Raw genomic sequence first — 15,178 nt, 5'->3', positions numbered from 1 at the left:
TTTATCTTACTTCTAGATGTGAGTAAGAATTCTAGTTTTTGTTCAAATTTAAATGCTTTACCATATATATTTTTTTTCGATTTGCTGCAAATCTGTTTGCTAATCATGACCATACGCCACTATTAGTTTGGAGAAGATGAAGTTCTACCTCATCCATTTGCTCACCTAAACGACCTGTATGGGAAATTTTCGAGTAGTTACAACGAGTATTTAAATATGACGATTATTATCTTTCAAGCATTTAGGAATATTGATGTGTAATTAATGATCTCCCGTAGAGTAATGTTCATAACCGGAAAAAATGTAGAAGATACAAATCTCCATACTTAGATAAAAACTGTGGGTATATGGTATCACACATATGGATAAGAAATAGGACATCATGCAATCTCAGTGAAGATTACACTGGCTGTGGGTCCAGGGGCCAGATCACCGTTAACCTGCAAGTATGTCGTTGACAGTGTATAGACCTACTATTAGGAAGAGTAGACACTTTTTAAGAAAATCCTCAAGGTTATTTAGAGTGGGCGGTGTTCGTGGTCCATCGACCGTTAAATACACCGTAGAGTATTCAGTAATTTTATAGGATTCAGTTCAAAGTAAAATGCACGATATGAAAAAGGAACGTCATTAAAGCTATTCAGTATTGCAAACGAGACAATCGTTAAATGGTTCTACAAGCCAATGCTTTTCAATGTAAGACGAAGTCAAACTTTAATCCAAGATGGCCGAAGGTTTGCATTTTCACGGCTGAACAGAAGTGGAAGGGCAGCTGCTAAGAACTCCAAGGCCCATTGTTTGATAGGTTTAATGGCCTCGCTCCGAAAAAATATCAGGATAACGGAGAGCGAGCAGGAGTTTTTCGAAGCGTTGGTCATGAATTTTCCATGAAAACCAGCCAATATCCTTCGATCTATCTGAGTTCAACAACTCTAAAAGGATTCCAATGTCACTTCTTTGCACATGAATCAGCTCGGCAAACTTAAAATGGAAGCAATTTCACATGCGTGGAATCGTTACTTGCCTGTCGTGTTGGCAGATGGCACCACCTGATTTAATACGGTGTTCATTTGTTTCTTTTTTATGTAAGACTGGAGACGGTGAATCACGATGTGTCCAGAATAATTTGTCTCTTAACTATTAATATGAAATGTATTTTAAAATGTTTCCAAAGTAAATGATTGTCTGTGTGATAAATTATATAATGTTAATGCTCTTCAAATGAAAATTAAAAGAAACGTTTGATTTTATATGTTAAATAAAAATACCTGCAAGGTATTTCTAACACCTCTGCTAGAAAGTCAAGGATGCAATTCAGGTGTCAGTGGTACAGTAGGATGCATAAGTATTGCCAAACAAATTGTCCGTCATCATGTTCATGCACTTTGTTTAACCCAGTGAGAGTTTAAGGAATTGAAGGAAAACTCCTAAGAAGCTGATGACAGCCTCTATACCAGCATAGTTCAATCTTTTCCTTAAAACACGTAGGATGCAAGAGAAAAGTTAATGAATATAGTAATGGACAATTTGCCGAGCAATACATGTGCAAAAGACCATCTACATCAAAGAATTGCCTTGTAATCAAGGGTTCAGGGTTCGATACCCGGTGCAGGCACATATTTTTAACTGTTGGCCCGGTCCCGATTAGCCTATCTGTGCGACACAAACTCAACTCTTTCTCTCCCTCTTCAACAGTTTTTTTTTTCTTTATTTCTGTATCGATTTCTACCAATCCGTTTCCCCGCCTCTTTCTCCATGTTGAGTTCTCCACTCTTTCTTGCTTATATTTCCTTCTTCTCTCTCCGTGTTTCTTTTTCCCTCATGTTTCCCAATAGCTTTCTGTCCGATATTTCCCCCTTATCTCGTTTTACCCCTCTGTAGAGGTATTTGTAGGATTCTTACATTACACTAAATGTTCTTGAAATGTCTCTAGTCGCGGGCGGAAAGGTTGGTCAAGCCTATTTCACGATGGACTAGAGCCAATCAGGGGCACGCTTGGTTTTAGCGGCAACGTTGACCACACTGTGTTGAGAACTTCGCGTCTGCCTGTTGACAGTGCTTATGTTCTATACAGGATTATGCAGTGAACAAGTCGAAGACCGTCCGGACCGGATAAACTTACGTAAAATACCAGCTAAAAGGGCTGAGTAAGAACGACTGGGGAAGACAAAGAAATCTGTTATTGTTAGGGTCTCGTATAAATCTCATTGTGCCTACTCACTCTCTTATAATCTTGTCTTTTTCTGTTCTGGACTTCGTTTCTCTATTATTGCACCCTCTCTCTATCTCTCTCTCTCTCTCTCTCTCTTTCTCTCTCTCTCTCTCTCTCTCTCTCTCTCTCTCTCTCTCTCTCTCTCTCTCTCAGTGTGTGTGTGTCTTGTTTTATTTATGTTTCTTTCTCTCACTTTTAATTCTTTCTGTCTACTTTTCTCTTGCCTCCTTACTTCTCATTCTTTCCACCCTGTTCTCTCTCTCTCTCTCTCTCTCTCTCTCTATCTATGTATCTGTGTCTTCCTTCTTTTGTTTCCTTCTCTCTTTTTCTCTTGTTCCGTGCCTCTTCTATTTCAACTTCCCTTAAAACATTTCTTTTTATAATGACAAACAGGGTGGAATTTGAAGGGGGGATGAGGGTTAATTCTGCACCTCCCCTCTGCTTGCTAATTTTTTATATTTGCAAACATTATACAGGGTAAGTCAAAATGATGGACTCGATTTCAGACATTTATTCTGTGAAATATAATAAACAAATGTTATTGTGAGACATGTGCTAAGAAAGGTAAACTGTCAAAGTATTTTTCAAACAAATCACAAGTGTTCTATGTGAGCACCTAGCGTAACACGGCACACATCAAGCCGATAGTCTAACTCCTTCCAAACCTTGTGTAGCATGTTGCGGTCAATATCAGCAATGGCTGCTGTGATGCGGGCATTGAGGTCATCCAATGTTGTTGGAAGTGGTGGTACGTAAACATGATCCTTCACAAAACCCCACATGAAGAAATCACATGAGTCAAGTCGGGGGAACGAGGTGGCCAATGAAGGAGAGTTCGATCCTTCGGAGATGCACGGCCTATCCAACGTTGTTCCAATGCCCCATTGAGATGGTCCCGAAAGCTGCCATGGTAATGCGCAGGGAGAATTGGAGAATGAAATCTACGCTATCCTCTGCAAGCTGTGGAAGGAGCCATAGTTGCAGCATATCAAGGAAAACAAGTCCTGTCACAGTACGTCCATGGTAGAAAAAGGGCCCATAAATCTTTTCATGGGAAATGGCACAAAAGGCATTCACTTTGGGAGAATCGCGTTCCTGTTCCACAAATTCATGGGGGTTAGCAGTTCCGCAAATCCTTATGTTGTGTCTATTCACTTTCCCTGAAATGTGAAAAGTTGCTTCGTCACTGTAAATTAACCTCTCAGAGAACCCATCCGTTTTCATTAATGCGAGGAAATCAGCACAGGACGCGCGCAAAGCATAATCAGTGTCTTTTAAGGCTTGAACTAGTTGCAAGCGGTAAGGTTTCATTTGTAAACGTTTCCGCAGAACCCGCCAGACAGTTTTCTGTGGAAGTTAAAGTTCTCTCGCTGCACGGTAGGTGGACTTCTGTGGACTCTGCAAGAAACATGTGCACACTCGTACGGAAATGCCGTTGCACACTAATCACAGACTTGTTCACATGATAATCAAGCACACAGAAAGATCTCTGTTCTCCAGTCAACGCCATTTTCCTGTTCGCTGCTGACTTCTAGCGGTAGAAAGTGGAAACACTGCGTGGAAACTAAACTTTGAAAGTTAACCTTTCGAAGCACATGTCTCACAATAACATATGTTTATTAGATTTCACAGAATAAATTTCTATAATCGGGTCCATCATTTTGACTTACCCTGTATTGTTCAGCAGTAGTTACTGTAACCTCCCCCCCCCCCCCTCGACTGGGAACTGTTCAAGTACCACACTGGTGACAAGTAAGCATGGCGTCACTATAACCTACTTTATATCATTAGGTTTTGATTTTGACCCCTTCGACGAACACCAATGCGTCTTTGCAGTCAGTGTTGCCAGTAGGTGATCTTTTTCTGTATGCAAAGGGAAATTGAATCGAGAGCGGATGTCACACAGACAAAATTAGACTCATCACCACAAGCGCTGACTTCGAGAGCGGGAGGGAAAGGAGAGACGTCTTGCCCCACAAAAATTCTTTGGAATACAAATGCATATACATAAAACAACGTTTATGTTTTGCACCCCAAAATTTATTGGAAGTTGACGCTCCTGTTTGTCACAGCCTGTCCAATCTTGTGAATGAGTTCTAGTTCTCGTCTGGAGCTCAGAGGGAAAGTCTCGATATTGTTTCCAGCTTTAAACGGCCAATTTGGTCTCGTTCTTAATATCTCTACTGGATAATTTGTTTAAGATTTTTCTAGTGCAGTGAATTTGACTTATATACTATATTAAGTTCTTGTTTAGCTGAAACTAATCGAACTCCCTTTGATTTTGCTGAGGGAGAATCTGAACTTGTTTCTGGATTCAATGTTGAATATAGTGCTGGTGGGTTTGCCCTAATTTTTATTACCATGGTAACCATGGTTATTTATGAACAGTGCTCAATTTTCGCTTGTTTTGATGGAAACAGATATTAAATTACATCCGAGAATTTCTCCCAACATAAGTGCAAGTTTTGTACTGAAAGTACAACACAAACTATGAGGCAGAATGTTCGTTCACTTCATAAAATATGAATGTAGACAAGAATCAGTACTTTTTAATATCGTAATTGAGTAAATGTAATAATCAGTTATTTAAACCTGATCATTGATTATATTTAATTTACTACAAGTACTATTAATTTGTTACAGTAATGTGTTTAATGCTATCAATAATGTGAAATTCGTTAAAGCAACCTAATAGCGAACAGATTGTCTTGATTTACATTTAATTTTGTTATAACACCATTAAGCCTTGTTTCCATGATTATGAAAAAATAAATATGCTGACCAAGGCAGTAATTTATTTTATTAAAAACATAAACTAAACGTAACGTTTCAACCTTCTAGCAAGGTCTTCTTCAGACTCTGTATCAAGTACAAAAGTAACAAGATACAAAAACAGGGCATTATATATACACAAAACATTACTGCCTCCAGACTATTAGAAAGTTTCAGAACAACTTTCTAATAGTGTGAGGGAATAATGTTTCGTGTATATATAATGCCCTGTTTTTGTATCTTGTTACTTTTGTACTTGATACAGAGTCTGAAGAAGACCTTGCTAGAAGTTGAAACTTTACGTTTAGTTTATGTTTTTAATAAAATAAATTACTGGATTGGTCAGCATATTTATTTTTTCATTTTCTTAATTTTGTTATTTAGCGTCGCTTTTCTTCTACTCTTGGCTAATCGCGGCGATGGCTTTGAGTAATGATTATATCAAGAACGCCGGTCCCGTGGCGGAGTGGCTAGCACATCGCGCTACGACGCCAGGGGTCCCGAGTTCGAATCCCGGCCTGGGAATGGATGTCTGTGATTGTCCATTCATCATACTATCACTCATCCCCACCTTCGCAAATTAGCCAAAAGTGGAACAAAAGCGAAGTAAATGAAAGCAAGTCAATCAACCTACCCGTATTCAGGCCGAAAATCTAAACCGGGAACATCGGTTGCAGGATCTGTATCGCGAGTAGAACCAAATATAGAAGCATGATATGAAAATATTTGTGTCAACTTGTTCTAAGAAGGAAATTAAATCGAATGCCCGCCCCCCCAAAAACAAATCGAGATTAATGACGAGTTTAGCACCCCAAAATTTATATAAAAATTGTTATTTTTTGTTTCTGTAAAGATTTTATTGTAGTGCATTGTAACTTGGCCAAATTTTCGGTTGGGACGTGGGTCACGTGAAGCCTACCTTACTACGCCAATGGTTGATGTGATGTAATCTTCATACGAACTCTTTCTCTTCCCCCATAGGGCGGTGAGTATCTGGTGCACATGCTGAGCGAGTACGGCCCGGCCATCTCCATCCTGTTCGTGGTGTTCATGGAGGCGGTGGGCGTCTGCTGGTTTTACGGGACGGAGCGATTTGCCAGGGACATCGAGAGCATGATCGGACAGAAGCCAGGGATATTTTGGAAGATCTGTTGGACCTACATCAGCCCCATCTTCCTTCTGGTAAGCGGGTTCCATGTGTTCCTTATACAGTGATGTAGTATTTGTCATTAAATAAACAACGATAGTATGCATCAGGAATCGTGAAACCGTAAATCGTGAGCCATAGACGTCCGGAAGGGGGCACTTCAATCACAGTAATTTATGATGTGTGCTTGTGTTTTACACCAAAACGTTCCTTCTTTTCTGTATGACCCTCGTATATTGCCTGACCCTATATGTTCGCCGATCGTGTCAACTTAAGCTATCTCAGTAACTATCAGAGATAAATTTTGGTGGACTGCTTGCTCTAAGAAACTCAAGGCAATAGAAATGCAATCGATCAGCTAGCCTTGGGACAATAATTAGTCAAAAGTAATCTCGCTATATCTCGGAAACCAGTAAATGATGTAAAATTTTCTCAAGCTCGATCAAGATTCTGCAAATAATAGACAACTGTAAGATGCATCTGAGAGGAAACACGTGACTACCAACTTCCGGCTTAAGATCATCTTAACTGAATCGCCGGACGACAAAAAAAAGTCACACGCGGTCTGTGGATAAAACTAGTCAATGCAAGAACTAGCATAAAAGCTGCAAAGAGGAAAATTATGGAGAATAAATATATTTAGGAAAGAATGAAGAAAGTAGCTGCTATTCTCGGAAAAGGGGTAAATATGGTATATCATCTTTGGTCATACGATTAATTGCATTTAAGTAATTAAAATCAATTTTGAGTTCATTTTCATATTCAGCTTCATAATATGCCGAGTTCAATCAAAATATTTGTTCTGAACATAAACATACGTTATGTCTCATTATGGATATATACTTAGCATTCATTAAAGTAGATCGTATTGTTCAAATCTTGTGTCGAAGTCCAGTGGCGAAGCCTCATAAGATACCCGGAGGCCGGGCCTACCCTAATATATTTGGCTATTACGGATTATTTTATTACTTATAATTTCATTAAAGGACGCCCTAATACAAGAAAACTGAAATTCTAGGCCTTACGATAATTTCCACAAATTTCCATCCCTGCCAGAGGCTCTATCGTTGCATGTCGAGCCACTTCTCCAAGGGCCTCAGCTGGTTCCATAACATTCAATGTGAATCATGCGAGAAAGCATAATTTCAGGGCCGCGTTTGCCCGAAATGGACACAGTGAGTCTGGCCTCATGCAGTGATGCCAACCGTAGCATAAATGTGCTAAACGTAGTACAATTTGAACTTTCCTGGCACCTAGCACCCTGTGTCTGGGATAATGGTAAAATATAGCTTCATATATAAACATGCACCCCTGGGAGACAGATAAATTGAATTCAGAGGGATCTATTTTGAAAAAATAAATTTAGAAAAAATCGCAGATCTTATTTGTTCCAAACAAAAGGTAGCATGCCGATCCAGCGACATCTGGTCCACCGTCTTATTTTCATCCTTTCTTTATCTTTCCTTACTTATCTCACGAGGAACATTTTATTGAAGGAAATTGCTAGAAAGTTTGGGTCACAGATAAAACAAGCCGCCGTCTTTTGTAGTCGTCGAATTTTCTCAAACTTGTTCAAGCGTTATATTGAACTAATTATATTGGTTAAACCATTGTAATTAATTTAATGTTGGAAGTTAGCAATATTGTTTAACTAACCAACAACGCAAGTTCACATCACAACTGCCCCCAAAATAGATGCATAAAATGAACTTAAGACCTAAGTCATCCGAGCACAATTTAGTTGCATTTAGCAAAATTTAAGAGTTTAATCACCACACTTTTCCTGATTGGGAGGTTGACAACACTGGACACACGGTACAAACTGAGCTTCACATCTGTTTCTTGTCCAGCGCGGGGGAAAGGGAAGGTGAGGGTAGAAAGGCAAAGACAACTTGTTCCTAGGGCGAAAAAAATGTTTCTGTCACAGTGTTCTGCGTTTTCGTTAGTTTCTCGATTTACTCCTGTTGCGTTGTTGTTTTATTGTTATATTTTATCTTGTTTTTTTTCTTTTCGTTCATTTATTTTCTTTTTGTTCTTTGATTTTTTACTTCGCTTTTTGTGCCACTTTTGGCTAATTTGCGAAGATGGGGAAGAGTATTGATATGATGAAATTGACCAGAAATACCCATGCGCAGGTCGAGATTCGAACCCAGGACCCCTGGCGTCGTAGCTCGATGTGCTAACCACTCCGCCACGGGGCCCGGCTTTCATTGTTGTGAGCGTGAAGTGAGCAGGGGAATTATGACTTGTATTACTCTGGAATGCTACAAAAACAAGCATAAACGCCTATTACTGGGCATAGGAAGAAAGAAGGGGCATCGGAACATTGAGGACTGCCACTCGAATGACATCTAAAGCATCAATTTACAATAAAATCAAGAAATACGATTTACGAATTAGCACACATCAAGAATTACTATTCAGGTACGTTGATAGATGCAAGAATAGGTTGTTACCTTTTTAAAAATAACTTCAAAGGTTATATTTTTTATATTTTAAAAAAGTTGCACCCACAACAACACGAACTCACACGCCTGTGTCTACCCTTCCAGCGACACCACGCTTCGCCACTGTCGAAGTCACGCTCTTCGTTCTTTGAAGCAGACGAGATATTCAATGAACGTGGTCTGTCTTCATATAAAACAATCAACAAACAACAACCAATATTTAAACATTTGCAATGTATCATTTATTTATCTTGAGTACAAAGAATGTTGCCAGACCGCCAAGTATAACTATAGCCATCTCCGAAATAACATTATCCCAAATCGCATATATCTCCACGGACGCCGCCATCTTGCAAGATCTTGTGTAGACGAAACGAGTCGAGTTTTTCTTGACTTCCTCCGACTGCAAGATGGCTGTAATCCGTCTGAATGGCCGGACACTTTCACTCTGTAAGACGTGACGTCAACTTCCGCCCGCCGAACGCTAAACGTGCAAGATCTTCAAGCCGACTTGAAGTTGTCTGGCCTGCCGAACGGGGCTATTAACCATATCTTAAAGATCTTGATGAACCAAGAAATTATCATAAGAATTCAATCAATATATAGGTAGATTACATATATTACATACATTCATAATAAAATTATATTGTTCCTAAAACTGGGTGTTAGGGTACTTTGCTCAGCTCTACCCCTCTTACAGCTTATTCTATAGGAGTGCTCATGAGGGGGGGCAAGAGGGGGCAGTTGCCCCTTCTAAAACTCTCACTTAGAAATTTAGTGTAACGGAATCTGATCACAGTTATTAAACAATAGTAGGCTTTATTTTTAAAAATATGTCTTTTTAAGCCGACAAGGTGCATTATTTCCTATGAAATTGAAGTATCCAACTTTGTTCTATAGCAAATTTCTTATTATTAACACTCCCACACAATTTATTCTTTAGTTGTGTTATCTCTATGCGTTTGTAGAATAAATTGCCCATAAATTGGTAATCAGTAGCGGAGATTGGTTGTAAAAGTGGGGAGGAGGGGGTGGCAAGAACAGTTTACTTTTTCTTGGGAGACAAGGCTTAGCAAAGTGCGGAGGCAAAATGTGTTGGAGGCAACTGCCCCCAACGCACCTTTAATCGCCGTCACTTTTGGAAAGGAAAAAAATATGTGTAGTTGTTTTCAATCTGCTGTATGAAACTGTGTTTACATGTAAAATAGTATCTGAACCACAGGGAGGGGAAATAAAGGAGGGGTGTGACAAAGATCATTGGTTCCACGGAAGTTTGCATTCTTCTTCTCGTACAGTGATTTTCGGCTGGTCCTGACACACTTTGTGTCTGCCCCTGTTCCATACCAATCAATACAATAGAACAGTGAGATGAAACTAGGTTTTTCTTTACCCGATTGAACTTTCATGAAGCCCCCCCCCCATCCCTAATCAGAGGGTCATTCTAGATATTTATTTTCAGATTGTCACGCACATCCTTTCTCTTTGCTGTGAAATATATCCATCAGCTAATAATATGTGATTTTTCTTTCCCTTTAGTTTATATTTGTGTTCGCACTCGTCGGCAACGAAGGTCTGAAGTTAAGGAACTACGTGTACCCCCCGTGGAGTTTGAGCGTGGCTTGGGTCCTCACAGCTTCATCCTTGGTCTGCATCCCAGGATACATCATCTACATCCTCATCATCACTCCCGGAAGCATGAAAGAGGTAAGGTTTGCTCTTACTGCCACATAACTTTTCTTCTGGTCTAATGAATTGTTCGGTAAAGGGAACTGTTCTTCATTCAACGTAAGAACAAAAGTGATGTACACAAATGCACGTGACTTATTAGCCCACGTGCTAAGGGGTCCATACATTCCAATGTGCCCCCCTCCCCAATGTGTTAGGGCTCGGAAGTTGAAGACCTATAAATTGCCAAAAAAAAGACCTATAAAAAGACCTAAAAATATCAAAAAAGGACCTAAAAACCGAAAAAAGGACGTATAAATGTGATCTAAATTAATTAATAACTTCAGTTTTAATTACATATTTAATGAATATGCGCGGCACCTCCTTATCTGAGTTGAGATCTTTGCAGGCGCGTGCTGTCTGGTCCTATACACCTTGCTGAAAGCTTCAAAACAAGATAAAGTTGCCACTTACAGCGCGACCTTCCAGACAAGTTACGGTTAAAGGACCTTGTACCGTACCTGCTTCAGTCGTCCAAGAATGATTTTCTCTCGTTTCAGGGATGGTTCAAATATATTTATTTATTTCTGTTTTTATTATTTCTTTACTACAGAAAGGATGTTTAAGAGGTGATGATGATTCGAATTGAGAATGGGCAGTAAAAACGTAGTCGAAAGAAGGTGAAATTGCAAAAAAAAAGCCGTTAAGACCTAAAAGAAGGCTACAAGAGGAACAATAAGCCAAAAAACGCCGAAAAAGGCAAAAAAGGACAAATAAAACCCACCTTTTTCTGGCCTACAATGACCTAAAATGAACATATATTATGCTGGGACTCGTCTTCGGACACTAGGAAAAAAAGGACTTTTCCCCAACTTCCAAGCTTTAGTTAAGCGCTTCCTGACACAGAGGACAAACGTTAAAATTTCAATTCAAGCACGAAAACACATGCATGAACAATTTACTCGCCACAATAAATTCTGAACTCCTGGAAGTATGGCATACCCCCCCCCTCATCATTTAAAATTACATATAACTAGGGACGTGAAGATGAAAGCAAAATAAAGTGTTTAACATGTATTTGGGCAGGTTAAGGAGGCAAGTTTCAGATGTTACGGAATCGCGAAGCGCTACGATACAGTACTTCAATTCAAAAGAGATTGTCCCGCTCCATTTATTGCAGTTTGGCGCAGAAAAACTACACAGTTTTTAACCTCGTTCTGAAATATAACTCGCTGCGGCGATCTTCCGAGAAGGGAAGTTTCGTAGGAACGGGAAGATTTTCAGGGAGATGCACCTGTTGTGTTTCGGGGGGGGGGGGACATGTATCAGTGTGTACCCAAAATGGTATTTTAAGGTGGCAGAGGGATTTTTTATCATTGTTAGGGAAATGTGATGTGTATGATGGTGTTCAAAGATTTGGTTACCATCATTCAATAAACATTTCATATTTTGTGGCTGATGAAATGAAATAGTTTTCTGAATGGAAGAAATTTGGTTATATTTGGTTATTTTTGTTTTGTCATTAAAATTAAAATTTGTCTCAAATTTCCAGAACTAAAAGAATGTGGAAATCTTAAGCATAGAAGGAACGGTAAAAGTGCATGTAAAAATAACACCGATTTTTAATTAATAGCTAACACCGAATTTTGCCCTCATACGCGAAAAAGAACATCGAAATTTAAGGAAAAATAAAACGAAAACTTCAGGTACCTGCACGTCGTCGTATCAACCGTTCCCGAAGTTATGTTAGTTTCGATTAATTCACAGCACAAACACCAGCAACAAACACACACACACTTCCTCGCAAATTCTTTCCGCAATTACAAAACATCCAAACAAAATCACTGTGAAAAGCTCTGAAACAGAAAGTGATACCAAAACCTATTTCCTTAATTTTATCGCTCATGGGAGAGAAGACAATATCAGTTTGGAGATAGAAATTACGCTGTAAAATCAGAATAATTACAAGAGAAAGAGTATTCTTATAATATTCAAGTAATCAAGTGCCATAATAATACAAAATGTTCTTATATTCTTAAGGTGTGTGTGCAATGTATTCGATTTACTTTTGTGCTGTTTACATATATCAGAAGATAGTTCTCTTTAACATACTTTTTCACACAAGAATTCTATTCAAAAGTCATCAATTCATTGAATTTACTTGTAAAATTTGTTAAACGGTTCATTTGAATTACCGTGCAAATAATTTGACCGTTACGAATACTGTAGCTGTCAACACTGGTGACGTAATTTGAGCTGGACTAAGGGTAAAGACTGCAGACGTACCTCTTCCCGGAAACACAAACGCTCGCCCTTACCATCTTTGACCAACCAGTCAAATTTTTGACATGTTTTAAAATTCACGAAATACAAAATAAGTTGTAATTTAAGTTACCTGTATGGAATTTAGAGCAATGATAATAGTTTGCTTTAGTTATTTTATGATTAATAACTAATATTATCCTCGCGATCTTGTTTACATGTGCATGTGAAAACATACATTAGTTACTGGCAATGTCTCCTCCTGCTTTCGGTTGTATTGAAACTAAGTTTTCTTCTTTCTTTGCAATCTTCGCACTGTAATATCCTTCCATTCACATAACCATCTCAGGTCATTTTCTTTGTTTTTTGTGGTTTTATGGGTACTTTACTTATGTCCAATTTTATTAGATTTCTCAGATATCTGATGTTCTTATGCACAAGATACCATTCCACAAACACAGATGGCGAATCCAAGATAGGAAAATCTTTCCTGTAGTCGCATGTTGAAGTCTTTACTCGACAGATCATTAATGGTCAAAAAATATATTTAAATTTTAAAATTTTGTTCCCATCTGGCTGGCGATGGTACAGAGACAAAACCCTTTACCTTTGGAATGTTCACCTACTTTTTATAAAGCCATACTACAAGCTTATTCATTGAGATCAGTTGAATGAGACTTACAGGGCAATAATACATCTTGTGTTCATTCAATTTATCATTACTAGGCATTTCCTTTAGGGAATATTAGAATTTGCTCTTATAACTAATTTTCATGTTTGTTGTACTGTTACAGAGAATCAGAAAAGTTATAACACCGATAGATAGAACTGAAGAGCGTGCATTGAACACCAACTCGAATTATGGTACCCACGTCTGACTTGACAGAGGAGAAAACCTTGTAAATACTAAATGCTTGTGCTGGCATGAGGGCGAGAAACATGATTGCTTTTTGACTAGGAAAGGTACTTACCCTGAATGGCTAGTGTAAAATGTATAAGTTGTATTCTACATATGTATAACATTCCATGTAAAATGTTAACTGTTTGTATAAGAAACTAGTTTTACATATTTACAAAAGTGGAAATATGCATCAAAGAATTTGTAACTAATTTTTGTAAGGTTTGTGAGCTTCATATTCTAGCAAGTGTGCTTTAACATTACATTCCATATTGTGTGAATCATGTACATATCTGTTAGTTACTTAAGGTCTATATGAACAACAGGGGAAGTATTTATATAGACCCTATGCATTTAGTAGAAAACGTATTGTTGTTACAATGTTTAATGCTGCAAAAATATTATAATGGGAAAAGCTTTACCCAAATATAACTTTCATGTTTCATCAAATATTCGAAAATACATAATACTTTTGACCATAATATACCTCATGTGCTAAAACATTTGTTAATATATTATTTGCTAATTGTTATATTCTTGTGTTTATCGTTATTAGTTGTTATGAAATGAATTCACTGAGTGTTACTAGAAAACATTAGTATTACAAATGTTTAGGTTATGACTATACAGGGTGTCATTTTAATGGCGCCCACGGACCACGGAAACGTATAGAGGACATTAAAACAAAGAACTTTTCTCAGTAACATTTTTCTCGTTGGCGCATCGTTTCGGCGCTACAGTCGTTCAAAAACGCCCGTTTTGCCGCCTGAATGCTGGCAACCACACACAACATTTGATTGCATTGGTGACGTCATATCTCGTAGTGAAGCGATGCGTTCCAGGGTTGCCAGGAACATACATATTCTGTGAAAAATGACATAGCTACAATCAGCCACATTATGTACCGTAAAACAAAATGAGAAAACACGTTCTGTAACCTAACAGGAAGTAAGAAAATCGAATTCAAGTGGAAGTGGTCATATCGAATTTTGTCTCAGCTTACATGTCAAATATTTGCAAATCTAGTTACCAAGTTGACATCTACAATTTAGTCGATCCACTTCGTCCTTCTGATACTACTTGTCTGTGACACACAGAACAGGTGAAAAAGAGAAATGATAGAACTCAAAATTCCAAAAGTAAGTAACACATAATGTAATGTATATCCAGGGCATTATGAGGAAAGTGACAAAAATGGTTGAAAATACAGGGATATAAGTAGTAGTAGTAATACAAGCTATCCGACGACTGTGTTTATCTATGCACCGATGGTTTGCAAGCTGTGAACATGGCAGTATATTCGCTACTGATTGATCATTATATTGTTACTGTGGTTGTATGTGTTTTAGCTGTAACGTAACAACGTGAACCTCGAATACGTCCGTTATCAGCACAAAAGTACCACAAGGCATCTGGACACAAACCTGTAGATATCAACCTTGCAACGAGATTTGCAAAAATTTGACATGTAGCTGGGCGTAAACAGCCACATGTAAGCTGCAAGCCCAATAAAATTTATTGTTGTTGATATTTGACATGTAGGCTGAAACAAAATCCGATATTACACTTCATTTTGAATACGTTTTTAACAATTTCTCATATCGTTGGTTCACTTCCGCCTTCCACTGAGATGACTGCTGATCTTCAGGCTGGTAGGCTATGGTGTTCGGTCTACTGGAGGCGTTTCTCGCTTCGTTTTACAGCTAATAATGTGGTTGGTAGTTTGTCATTTTTCAGAAAACTTGTGTGTTCCTTGCAACTCTGCCGTGCGCTGT

The 15,178-nt window shown here is 38.4% G+C and overlaps 1 protein-coding gene across 2 annotated transcripts in view; it reads left to right on the top strand.

Moving 5' to 3' along the window:
* SerT (Serotonin transporter) overlaps window positions 1-13,986 on the top strand; it is a 133,017-nt gene extending 119,031 nt beyond the window's left edge. For both annotated transcript variants that reach the window (XM_083124551.1, XM_083124552.1), the window contains exons 11-13: window positions 5,966-6,166; window positions 10,115-10,282; window positions 13,300-13,986. In XM_083124551.1, the coding sequence (XP_082980677.1) occupies window positions 5,966-6,166; window positions 10,115-10,282; window positions 13,300-13,383 (453 nt within the window). In that variant the 3' untranslated portion in view covers window positions 13,384-13,986. The remainder of the gene's footprint in view (window positions 1-5,965; window positions 6,167-10,114; window positions 10,283-13,299) is intronic.
* The last annotated feature ends 1,192 nt before the right edge of the window (window positions 13,987-15,178 follow it).

The sequence above is a fragment of the Lepisma saccharinum genome, chromosome 6, assembly GCF_977018435.1.
Source record: "Lepisma saccharinum chromosome 6, izLepSacc3.1, whole genome shotgun sequence".
NCBI classification, from domain to species: Eukaryota; Metazoa; Arthropoda; class Insecta; order Zygentoma; family Lepismatidae; genus Lepisma; species Lepisma saccharinum.
The sequence above is the reverse complement of the archived record's forward strand: the minus strand, read 5'-3'. Positions and strand labels throughout refer to the sequence as shown.